General features: G+C 42.9%; 1 protein-coding gene across 4 annotated transcripts in view; it reads right to left on the bottom strand.

The window, feature by feature from the left end:
* trdn (triadin) overlaps positions 1-1969 on the bottom strand; it is a 43584-nt gene extending 41615 nt beyond the window's left edge. For all 4 annotated transcript variants that reach the window (XM_029251495.1, XM_029251501.1, XM_029251490.1 and 1 more), the window contains exon 1: positions 1523-1969. In XM_029251495.1, the coding sequence (XP_029107328.1) occupies positions 1523-1544 (22 nt within the window). In that variant the 5' untranslated portion in view covers positions 1545-1969. The remainder of the gene's footprint in view (positions 1-1522) is intronic.
* Between the last annotated feature and the right edge of the window lie 11199 nt (positions 1970-13168).

Below are 13168 nucleotides of genomic sequence, written 5' to 3'. Positions count from 1 at the left end.
AGAATCTTGGCTTTCCACTGTGACTTGAATAATAAAAAAATACATTTTTTGCTAAAGTCAAATGATTGTACAGCTCAGTATTGTGCTGTATTTCTTTTTGTAATCGACAAGAAAAGTAATAAAATTTAAAATGGAGTGAAAGACCATGCTAAATTAAAACAGACCCCGGGAGCAGCATGAGGCCGCAGCATGTGAACCGTGAAAGACAGCATCAGGTTATTGCTCTGGACTCGCGCTGACTGCTTGGAGGAGGGGCAATGCGTGTGAATGTGCGTGTGTGTCTGTGCGTGTGTGTATCTGCGTGTGTGTGCGCGCTGTCAACTCTGACCACCTGTTAGGCGCCCTTCCGCACCACCCTGTTGTCAGGCTGTGGATTGCAGATCCCCTCAGAGTGCTGACTCAAGAAGCCATATGCCATTCTCTCTTTCTCGTCCATTAGGAAAGGGAAAACACGTCAAAACAATAAACATGTCACAGCCGCATACGTGTGTGCGCGCATGTGTGTGAAGGACCAGAAAAGGGAATAAAAGGGTCCGAGAGCACAGAGAGCAGTAGTTAGTGAGTGAGTGTTTCTGTAGTATTCGGTGAGTGGCTGCTTTGCCTGTCTGAGAGCGAAATGCACACGTCTGTCTTTCGTTCGCGCTGATGCTCCGCAGATAGGAGGTCCTTGGGTGTGCTACAAATGGTGCACATCACTGAACACGTTGTACTGTCACTGTGGAATGCTCACCGTATCACTGAAGCCAAATTAAGGCAACGCAAGAACTTCCTGCAGAGGAGTGCTCTGAGTTCAGGCCTTCGTCGTTTTGAACCGGCATGCTTCGCATCCATGGCAACCGACCAAACATTTCAGAACTGTTAAAGAGCCGACTTTGCAGACGAACCGACTATTGGTTTTGTCCGACGGATTGTCGGCTCCATCCCTGTAGGCCCTTTTCAGCGTCATCCCAGCCCCATCCTTAGGCTGATTTACATGTTTAACGAAAATGTGAAATTGATAGTTTGTGTCCCATTTCAAAGGGCTGCAGGACATCCTGATGTTCCTAGCAAACAACAACATCTGTTTGGGCTGCTGAATTATGAAGTAATGTTTACCGGGTCTGTGCTTTAAATTAAATTTAATGCTCTCTTCTATCCTGGATCAACAAATGAGTAATATTCAAAGTTTGCTGTTCAAAGCCCATTGTCTTTCCAAGGGTGTAATTATTGTCGTGTATAAATAAAGTGTATGACACCAACTGAAGCCTTCTTGCTGCCGAGTTAATGAAATTTTCGAGTGATAAAAAAACAGCAATAAAAACCATTTTATTACACTACCAAATATACTGCTATGTGATATCCAGCAATTTTAGATGTGCTCCATCTAAAATCCACCGCTAGCATCATGCCTTCTGAAAGTCTGCCATGCAGCATATTTTAGCCCGATCAACATTCCGCTGTACCTGTGAAGATCCAAACTAATACATGAGCATATGGGGTCTGTAAAACCCACAAAATCAAAGTTCTGAATGCCGTACGGTACCTTCCACTGCCGTCTCAGTCATGGCGCTGCAAGGACTTTATTTCCAGAGGAATCCGTTTGTGGAAGGACTGCTGGTGGAAGCGGAGAAGCCGTGAACTCTCCCTGCGCTAATCCTGGATGACTGCTGGGCGACTTCGTGGCCCAGCCGAAAGGCGCTCTTCCAAGGCACCAAAGCAACACTATTTTTACCCTCCGAAAAAAATAAAGCACCTGTTACGGGGCCCGGATGGCCAGTTTCCCTCGGAAAAATCAAAGGAAAATCAATGCGTAAATCGAATATACAGCTGACAGGAGGATCTTGGGTTCGGTGTCTAGTCTTTGTAGATGTGGGTTCTAGGGGACAGAGGATAATCCCAGAGGGAAGAGAGGAGAAGAAGCGGGTGGAAGCTCGAAGCTCAGGGAAGGATGTGACCCAGCCTGAGTCTTCGCCCAAGAGGGCCACTGCCTGTCATTGGAACAGGTCAGAAATGAGGGCTCCAAGGTAACCTTATCTATTACCGCCCTGCCTGGTTTATTATTAGAGTCCTGTGCACTGGTTGCCTTCTTCTTTGCCTTTTTTGGACAGGGGTGTGACCTAATAGGGCACTCATACTGCCTGGAAGGCGAGTGGCATAAAGCTTATGCTGAGCACCCAGAAACATTCTGCTCTTCCACACAGTGTTCATGCAGTTGGGTTTGGGAGAGAGTCTTCATAGGCTAGAGAAGGACTTCCTTAAGCTGTCTGATAATGTGATGACAGCCCTAATGATGAACATGCGTCTTTTTTTTCAGGCTGTGCCTCAGGTCCAAAACAAGGAGAAGCGTGAATTTAAAAGTCCATGCATTCCAGCAAACTGGGGACTGACTGAGCCATGGATGATCTTGCACCCAGTGGTGAAATGGAAAGTCCTTCAGTGCTGTCTGAATGTACATGTTACAGATAGTCGAGTCATGAATTTTTGGAGATACAAACATTATCCAGTTAATCAGTGTTTTTTAGTTTGTTTTTTATTTTCACTTATCATTTTCCCAAAAATCTGGGGGGGTGGCACAGCATTTTTGGCTGGGTCCTGCTTAGTGGTGGGTCTGAGGTTCAAGTCCTGCTTGGGATGCCTTGTGGTGGACTGGTAACATGTCTCCTCCCCCTTCAGCCCTGCACCCTGTGTTGCCGGGTTAGGCTCCGGTTTACTGCGACCCCGCTCAGGGCAAGCAGTTGTAGCCATTGTGTATATGTGTGTGTGTGTGTGTGTGTGTGTGTGTGTGTCTGTATTTGGAGGCACGAGAATAGGTTGCATTTATCTGCCGAGCCAAAAGGTGGCAGTAAAGTGCATGCCAACAGAACATCGGTGTGCTTTAATTCAACTCACTTCCACAGTGTTTACACTTCATTCCTCTATCCAGTGTGAGTGTTGAGTGTGACTGTTGGTGATTTGTAACATGAGAGATGCACATGTTTATGAATGAAATGTCAACATTCAGCATTGAAATGGAATTTGTGGAAACACTTGTAATCCTTAAAAAATCATTTTAATGTACCATCATCATCAGAACCGCCTATCCCATATGGGGTCGCGGGGAGCCGGAGCCTAACCCGGCAACACAGGGCATAAGGACACACCCAGGACGGGACGCCAGTCCGTCGCAAGGCACCCCAAGCAGGACTTGAACCCCAGACCCACCAGAAAGCAGGACCTGGGCCAACCCACTGCGCCACTGCACTGCTGTGCCCCCTCTAACTTTAATGTATATGTTGGTCAAAGTAATTAAGTAAATATTAAAATAAAAAGACAGTTTTGTTTATATTCGCTATATCAAGATTAGTACAAAACCCAATCCATATATTAATCACAGAAATTCTGTATTACTACACTTTTATTGATTGTGATTACATGTCATATTGACTTTGCTGCTTTTGAATTAGAAAAAAAAAGGGAGGTATGAACAGCTTTCCAGTCCCAAGTTATGTCCGTAAGATGAGGACCCGGTGTATAAGAATCCCTGATGAAAAATAAGCGCACAGATTTGTACAGGAGTTGGAAGTACAGCTCTGTCCTGGTGTGTGGCTCACCTGGAGCAAAAAGTATCAAAAGATATGACAGACACACACAGAAAATAAATTAAAATCCTGTTCTGTTTTTTGGGCCCAGAAGGTGACAAACTGGGAGGAGCAATCAATCAAGATAAAGTTAAGACACAAAGGGCTGCAATTTAAGGTTATTTCATCCAGTCGCTTTTACGCATCAGCAAGATTCAAAATCATCACCTCTGTTAGCCTAAAACATTTTGAGAGTCGGAACAGAATAAAGGCAAGCTGCTGATGAAATCGCCTGCAATCTCCGCGTCTCTGACACTGCCGTCGCAGACGCCGCTGTGTGCGGAGCACCGAGGAAAAAAAATCTAACACAAATGTCAGAAGTAAACCTCAAAGTGATGCTCTGACAAGTCTCGGATTTATCATAATTTTTTTAAGCGCGATGAATGCCTGCATGTCATCATTCCTGAACCATGAGAATTAAAATTGACAAAAAAGATCAATACAATAAAAAATTCCACTTAATTCTGAAGATTTCGAAGTAAATATTCTACCGATGCGCATGTGTGTTCAAGGCACGATCAAGCTTAAAGGTATGGATTATTGGCGAACATTCTGGAATGTTCTGGACCAGTCCAGATCCAAGTAGGGCATCACCTGTGGCACACGGTGCCTGGGTCCAGCTGTCCTGCCCAAAAAACACAGCTCGGAGTCACCAAATCGGTTCACTCTTGTAGAAACAGCAGAGCACCTCAGAGGTTCAACTCACAAGCAGTTGTGTGATTCCCAGAGCGAAAGCGTTCCTGAAGAACGAAGAATGAGCCGCTTTGGCGCTGAGCAAACCGCACAGCGCTCACAAGGCTCACCGCACTCGCTTGACCTCCCAGCACTTTAAAGCCTTACCAACTCTTAAACGTCCTGGTTTGAATGAGACCAATCATACGTTTAAAATCACAGCAGTAAACGAGCAAAAGCTCCCGCCACATGCAGAACCAACGCGAAAAGAAATCTGGATCCACCGTCCACGTCTCGAAGGACCGTAAAGTTTAGGTTACTGACCTGGCATTTTACTGAAGCGCTGCTGCTTTGTCATAGTATTTCCTTCAGAAACAAGCCATAAAATGCAATATCTGCTGCTCCTGAGAATATGCAATGCACTGTTTCCCTGCGTTCAGGCTTTGCCTGTGATTGCGGTTTCCTTCGCAAGACCCATTGGTTTCACCGCAAACTAATGTGGACGGAGCAGGAAGACGGACACCCTTAACCCACAGAGACGACTGCGTCTGCACTTCCACCTTGGCGGAACTGCTGATGTGGTCATTAATACTTAAAGGCGGCAGGCCTGCAGCACAATATCAATTCAAACTAAATGACTGTAATGGGAAGAGGGGCTTTGAGACATGATAAAAAGCAGTTATTTAAGTATTGACCAAAAAAAAAAAAACGTAATGGAGCTGTGCAAGCCTAGTTGTAAAACGGGCAGTACAGTAAAGTACCCCCAGTGGCCTGGGATATATGGCCGCTAAGTCAGATTGACCTGACTGAACCCAGGTCCTGTCAATTTTAAGACCGATGAATACTGAAAGTGAACAGAACTCGGGGCTCAAAGAAAAAAAATATATATTTTGTAAATTGCATTTGTGTCACTGTTATTTGTGGTTATATAGCTGAGGCAGCAGGTCACATAGTGGTTGGAGCTGCTTCCTTCTGCTCAAAGGACCCAGGTTTGAATCCCTCCTCCTGCTGCAGTACCCTTGAGCGAGGTACTTACCCTGAATTGCTCAGCTAAAAGGTGCAAAGCTGTATGAAATAGAAAATCATTGCAAGCTGCTTATGAAAAAAAATGTTAATTAATATATATGCTCTTTTGATACATGCTGATTAACTCTCATACACACACATCATCTAAAACCGCTTGTCCCATACAGGGTCACAGGGAGCCAGAGCCTAACCTGGTAACACAGGGCCTAAGGGGGAAAGGACACACCGAGGACGGGACGCCAGTCCATCACAAGGCACCCCAAGCGGGACTCAAACCCCAGACCCACCGGAGAGCAGGACTCGGTCCAACCTACTGCACCACCCCGGCTCCTCTGTCTCATACAGTGTGCTGTATTTCATCTCAGTGAAGCAGTGTAAGTATAACATTATGCAAAAGTGTTGGCGCTGGAGCCACACAGTTCCTGGGAGATGGATTCAAATTTGAGCTCCAATCCAGCTCTGTTTCTGTAGAGTTTGTATGTTTCCTTCCACTTTGACTTGTAACTCTGAATTGCACTTAGTGTGTGATTGATTGGAGTGTGTGTGATTGCACTGCAATGGACTTGTGTCCCATCCAACGTGTACCCTGCATCTCACCCCAGCCTTCAGGATAGGCTCTGTACCATGACAACCCTGCATTCCCAAATGTTTGTTAATAATAGATGGAAGAAAGAATGAATGTTAAATTTAAAACAATGATGCATAAGCATATATTTGTAGCTAAGATTAAAGCAGCAATGGCATTATATGCGCATCATTTCTCTGCAAGTCCAGCTCAGGCATGTACATGGTGAGAGTGTGTGAATGCCTTGTTGCTCCAGTATCACGCAGCACCCACTAAAACCCTCAGCTTTCCTGACTCACCTGTGCTAGGTATCAGTGTCCAGTTTACTGCAAGATGCACGGCAACGAGGGCCGCACTCGCCGAGAAGCAGATTCCGAGGTCGGGGTAACACACCCCAGCCCTGATAGTTGTCTGAACGTGCACTTCAACCCTGCCGGATGTCTGACAGCATCCCGACAACACCCGGAGGATCTGATCTGTCTACAGCGCTGTCACATAAATCAAGAGTTTCTCGGTTTAACCGCACTAACGCGAGCAATTAGCTGCTGAGTGATTTATGATGTGCAAGAGCAATAGCCCCGAGACATCCAGTAAGGTTAGCTCCATTTTCACAGTAACAACTTCATATCAGCTTATTTTTTTAATATAGCTTGTAAACCAGAATTCCCCATACTCATATGAGCACATTACAATAATTTCTATTTTTTATTTCATATGTCAATATGGGATTCTCACTTGTTTAAAACAATAAGTGTTCTGTAGAGAAAAAAAAGTGTTGCTAGGATAGTTATTACACTCAGATTACGTAAGCAATGGTTTCCTCCCTTGTTTTGCTGGAATGGTTCGAAAAACGAAACCAACCTGAACGCAGGTAGATTGAGCAGAGACTCGGTGAGGATTCGAACCTCGAACCGCCTTTCACACTGCATGGTGACACAAAGCGCTGGGCTCCTGCTCTGTAGCCTTCTGCCGTTTCATAGTCGTTTGACATTGCGACCTTTTCCTGCCGGAGCTCGTTAAAGGGTAATTACCAGCGGAGAACACACAGGCTATTTTTTTGCAGTGCTGGAATTGCTGACCTGAGGCCCGAGAACTAAATTGAGGCCCCCAGGAAAGCCCCCGAAGGACACCTGAACCGAGCGGCACAGCTCATAGCTCTCAACATGCCTCTTCGCCGCTCTCGCCCCCCATTAATTAAGACTGCACACTTTCCGAGGAATACACTGCGCTATACATCCTGCTCCCTTTTGTTTCCCATCAAAGCAGGCAATCCCGATGAACCCACAAGGGCACGGAGGTGTACATGGTGCCGCGCGAAACTCGCCCTCCTTTAGATGGAGTTGGTGGCAGCCACGACGATTCCCTCTGAACACACGAATACACCACCGGCATGACCCTCCTCCACCAAACGATATTAATTCAGAACCGAATTTAAACAAAGAATCTTTATAAAAGATGTTGTACATTTACAGAGTATACAGCTCAACCAATTCAAAAGGAACGCTGCAGACAGTAGCTATCTGAAGCATTATGCTTTCGGCGAAGGGATAAAGAAGGGCCGCCTTCAACTACTTCAACTTCTAGTGCTGAAAAAGAAAAAATCTGAATGGAAAAGAAGGTTAAAATGAACACAGGAAGTCAAAAAAGATGCTGAGAGATATTTTTAAAAGGGCTCTGCGGTGACCGAAAACCCCTTCCCAGAATATGTTGGGCTATCAAGGCAGCTACTCGCCCAAGTCCGCTCTATCAGGCCTAAGAAGAATTTGCATAAGTTGAACTTACATATTCTACAAGGAAATTACATCACCTCTGACCATCGTCAGCAGAAAAATTAATCACGCTGCAAAACTTTTGTGCTGCGCTTCGCAGAGCGCCAAGCGCAGCGGCTAGCGGCGCTAACAGCGGCTAACAGCAGATGAGTGTGGCTAGCGGCGACTAAAGACCCTAACCCCAGCCCGGAGTGCATATCTGTCCCAGCTTTTAATACCATTCCCTATAATCATCTTTCCAGAGGAGCCTTCGTCTCCTTCCAGATCTCGAACTGAAAATAACACCCCCAAGTCACACAATCGCTTTAATCGCTTTTCAAAATGGTCACCTTGGCAGCCCATAAGAACACTCCTGCATTTAGAGAGCTATATTTCTGCACTTTACCTGGCGTTTGGGGCAGGTAATTCATGGGATGGAAACAAAGAATTAATATGTGTTGTTCGGTATAATCTTCAGTGCTGGGTACAGTACATCCCTATATCCACAGTGAACACTGTGCTTCATTTGTTGCGCTATATTGAGAAAACTGAACCTGTGAGTCTATGTTGCTCAGAGGATCTTAGACGTGTGATGTTACACGAACTTTATATGGAAAGTGCATCCAAGAGAACTCATGCACATGCGTTCATTTATCCGACGCTTTTCTCAGAAGCAATTTGCCATGATTCACCCCTTTATGCAACTGGGTAACTTCTACTCAGGGTAAGTACCTTACTCATGGGTACTGCAGTTGGAGGAGGGATTTAAACCTACAACTTTTGTATCTGAAGGCAGCAGCTGTGACTGCTACACTATGACGAGGCTTCTACAATAGATCTGTATACATATATAGAGTATATGGTTTGTTCAGTGTTGCATTTTCTGCAGTCATATTGTTTTACATTTATTCATTCCGCTCAAAAGCAACTTACAATTATTTACCCATTTATACAGCTAGGTAATTTTACTAGAACAACTTAAGGTAGGTACATTGCTCAAGGGTACAACAGCCAGAAGTGAGATTTGAACCAATGACCTTCAGATCCAAAGGAGCAGCACTGACCACAACACTACCAGCTGGCCCTGGCTTTTCTAATTAGACTTCAGTTTTCAGATTGTTGAGTAAATTAATATTATGACTGATTTTTTTTCGCATAATGATGGATAAAGAATTCCTCACAATTCTGGTCATTGTCAAGTGTCAGAGATGGGACCTGATGTCGCCCTACATCATGATTTATTAGTGGTTGGAACATGACTGAGAACCTGAAGTTGTGATCTGAAACCACAAGGGGGCAGTAGGTCACCCAGTGGGCTTCCATACACTGTTTCTATTAAAATATTCATCACTTCACAGCTTCTTCGAGGGCGTTGTTATTGAATTTAATTGCTTCATTAAGTGAGCTATTTTTTTTTTAATCAGCCTTCAGTGTTGTTCTTTTAAGGCATGCAGGCGAGGTGTTCTGAAATATGTTTTCACACTTTTCTTTGGCGTGCGTTCCTTACGCGTCGACGTACAGGGCCGCTTTAAACTGCCAATTAGACCTCGGTTTCAATACAGTAAAACAGTTGAGCACAACGACTTGTGACCTGAAGGCGGCTGGGTTGAGACCCATTCTTGTACTGCAGTGCCGTTGATCAAGGAACATACTTCGATATGACTCAGTGAAAATGCCCTGTTGAATAAATGCATTAAATAGTCTAAGATACTTTGAATAGAAGAATCAGCAAAGCAATAATAATATGTATCTTTAGTCTTTTCCAGTCCCGGTTGCATAAGATGATATGACACCATTTCATATTGACTTGAACGCTGCAGATCCACAAGCAAACAGCGTGAAATTTTGGAAGCCAAACCTTTTTTTATTAGTTAGCTTCTTATTCCAAGTTGATGTCCATATATTATCCATAATACTCCCCTGCTCTAGATACACTCCTTTTGGAAGCAGCAGATGCTGTCCTTTTAGGACAGTTCTCCCGACCACTGAAACGAAGCGCGCTTTCTGCTACAGTTATGGAATTTATTAAATATGAACAAATTCCTCTGAACTAATTCAAAGTAAACCGTAAGCAGGAATGTACAATCCTCATAACAAGTGATTTGATTATAATAATAACTAAGTATTTTATCACTTAAGCAAATCTGGACTCACAGGTAATTTAAATTTTTTTCTTTTTAAACCCTGAGCATCTTTAGGAGAGAAGAATCATGTTTGTGATGCTTTTTTTTTTCTCTGAACTGGTGAATTATTAAACTGTTATTTTGCAATTCTATTCAGTCACTTTAACTCACAATGAAATTCTCAGGCAAGACATGTTCAAACTGGATGAATGGGACTGTCCATCATAATAGTGCATTTCTTTTTGTGAAATAGATATAATGTTTGATAGAAATGGAAGTCTGAGAACCAGTACATATGCACAAGTTTTTTAATGTGTAATGTGTGCCGCATTTCCCCATGTTTCATCCACTTGTGAAATGGTGCACTCATCTAGTGAAATAATATGCTTTTTGGTTACACAAAAAAAACATGAATAAAAGGAGTCTGGCTGGACATATATTAGACAGGATCATACATGTTCTTTGTTGTTTTAGGCTGGAGGGCCTTATTTTTCATTCCACTGTAGAGTTATGATGTCCATTATTTCGTGGAGTATTCTCTGTTCATTTCTCCATCCTGATTTTTCAACATGTTGGTCAAGTGCAGTGAGTCAGACGTGTCTGGAACTGCTCATCTGCTCAGCAAATGAATAAAATATTTCATGCTGATGTTCAGAATGAAGGTAGTTTATTATTAATCCAATACATACATAATGTTTTCAAATTAAAAATATGCATAAATGCAAGGATTACCACCATAGCATACAAAGTAATATACTTTCAACAATGAATTTTGTGTGACCTAATGCAGCAACATCAGAGGTTTATGGGTATATTATAAGACCCGTATACAGAGGCATACCTAAGGGCAGCTGGTAGCATAGTGGTTGGCTATGCTGCTTTTGAACCCAAAGGTTGCAGGTTTGAATCTCACCTCCAGCTGTAGTTCCTCTGACCAATGCTCTTACTCTAAAAATTGCTCCAGCAGAATTACCTAGCTCTTCAAATGGATAAACAATTGTAAATAGATTAACACTGTAAGTTGCTTTGGAGAAAAGCATCAGCTATGTGAATAAATGTATTATAATGTCATTACACACACAAATTATCTGAAACTGCTTGTCCCACATGGGGAGCCAGAGCCTAACCTGGCAACAGAGGGCACAAGGCTGAAAGGGGAGGGGACACACCCAGGATGGGAGACCAGTCCATCACAAAGCACCCCAAGCAGGACTCGAACCCCAGACCCACCAAAGAGCAGGACCTGGTCCAACCCACTGCACCACCGTACCCCCCCCCCCATCATGTCTTCAATGAATAAATAAAAATTAAAGACATAAGAACATAAACTATAAATACACTTTTCAATGGTAACTAAACAATCTACACAAAAGGTAAATTAATCTGTACAAAATGTACGGTTCAAGTAGAATAAACGTGTGACCACTGGGATATTTGAACAATACCTTGCGTGACATAAAACAAGTGAAAACAAATGTCATGTCTGTTATCTCTTCTGCAAAACACCGTTGTGCCATTTTTCTATTTGAGTGTAATAGTCATACCATAAATATACAGTGGAGATTTGTGTTTATCAGTAACTGCTGATGACAGGAAGCAGGTAGTAAAAAAAAAAATGGGTCGACTGAAAGTTTCCAGCGAGCACCGGTTGCACAATGTTCACCAGCAACATCGGTTTGAAAAGACAGGGACATTTGTCTTGTGTCCAATTTAAAGCAATGGAAGTCAAGAGCTTCGCAGCAGTTCATGAATTTTTAAAGGATCAATATCTCTGTACGATGGCTTCTGATGTCTGTTCTTTGCTAATTCCGTCTGCTTAAAATGGTTTGCCCTAGTTTCTACGAAGACAAATTAAAATTAGGCGACACCCACCTGATGTGTAAAGTGCTTTGGTCGTTTCTTTTTTTTTTCTGTTTCACCTGCTTAAGATCTTCACATGAATTTTTTTCTGCAATAACTTTGTATATTAAAGGCTATTTAACTATTTAAACACCCATCTCACTGTGATCAGCAGGCTGGACTGTCATTTCTCGAAAAGGGCTCTGCTGTTGTACCTTTGATTTGGTAAGACGTTTAAGTTCCTTTGGATTTAAGTTTCCCTTGTACCAGTTTGTAATCAAATAATCAAATATTTGTCATATAAAAGGCATTTTCCTATTTAATTGTACATTATATATTTCTCTAATTCTTCATTTAGCTGATGCATTTGTCCAAGGTGACTTGCAGCGATGGGGTTGCACAATATTTGAAGTACAATCTGTTTTAACGTGGCTTACATTAACATTTTCAGCAGAGCTGTGCCAGCCTGTCTCCTCCTGGATGGAACAAGTGGTCCCAAGTCCACAGAGACACATGGCAGCTGATTGACAGCTTAAAGAGTGACCTTCTTCCAGGAGGAAAAGCAATCAGTAGGTGGAGGAAATATATTAACTGTGAAGGAAATCTATTATTAATTTTATATTAATATATATTAAGTCCACTCATGCTGCCTGGTGTTTTGGGAGGATGTTGACCACACCTTGACCAACCGGGCTGCAACTGCTTCCAAGGTTCATGTTATTTGTCTTGGGATGTAGGATGGTGGGACTAGACAAGGGACAAGGGTAAAAGATGAATAACTCATATAGCTCATTTAATTTTTTTGCATTTTCCTTCATCTGATGTTTCTTTTATCATATTGCATTTCTTTAGCAGGAAAATACTAACAGGTGCAACTCATATTATTTCCTGACGATGCAGATCCCGTGTTTTTTGTCTTATCATTTCTAAATTTCCATTGATTTTTTTCAAGGAATTATTCAATGTACTAAGCAGCCAGGGGACCACTTCCCAGAACCGCTGGAGTGTTATGATGATTGCAGTTCATCGCCTTTCTGTTTAACCATGATCGTCTTAACGCTACTGTGCAACTGGGAAAAGTACCCCAGTTTTATTGCTTGCATAAAGTAAGCCTAGTTTCTTTTTCACTTCTCCACGTGAAAACCCTGCTTAGTGGGGCAGTTCAGGGTAAGTACCTCACTGAGGGGTGCTACAGCAGTAGCAGGTCAAATGGATGGTTAGGCAGTAAGTGTTATACAGGTTCTTTCTGACTCCTCAAATTCTGAAGGTTTTTGGTTCGAATCCCTCTCCTGTTGTGGTGTGCTTGGTCAAGGTCCTTGCCTTTACTGACACAATGAAAGTACCCAGCTGTATAAATAGGTAAACCATTGCAGTGTGTTATCTAACGTTTCAAGTTGCCTTGAACAAAAGTGTGCAACAAATAAAGATGAATAATAAAATATGACTCTTTATGACTTCTATATGACTCAGATTCAGAAGCTGTTCAGAGGACGCCCTCCTAAGTTTCAGGAGGCATGAGAACTGCCTATGTCTACATTTTTACTGCACGAACGAATAAAAGATGCCACGTCACATCACTGGCAAAGGCTATCAAAAGAT

This window comes from Scleropages formosus, chromosome 1 (assembly GCF_900964775.1).
Source record: "Scleropages formosus chromosome 1, fSclFor1.1, whole genome shotgun sequence".
Classification (NCBI taxonomy): domain Eukaryota; kingdom Metazoa; phylum Chordata; class Actinopteri; order Osteoglossiformes; family Osteoglossidae; genus Scleropages; species Scleropages formosus.
This window is presented reverse-complemented; position numbering and strand designations above follow the sequence as displayed.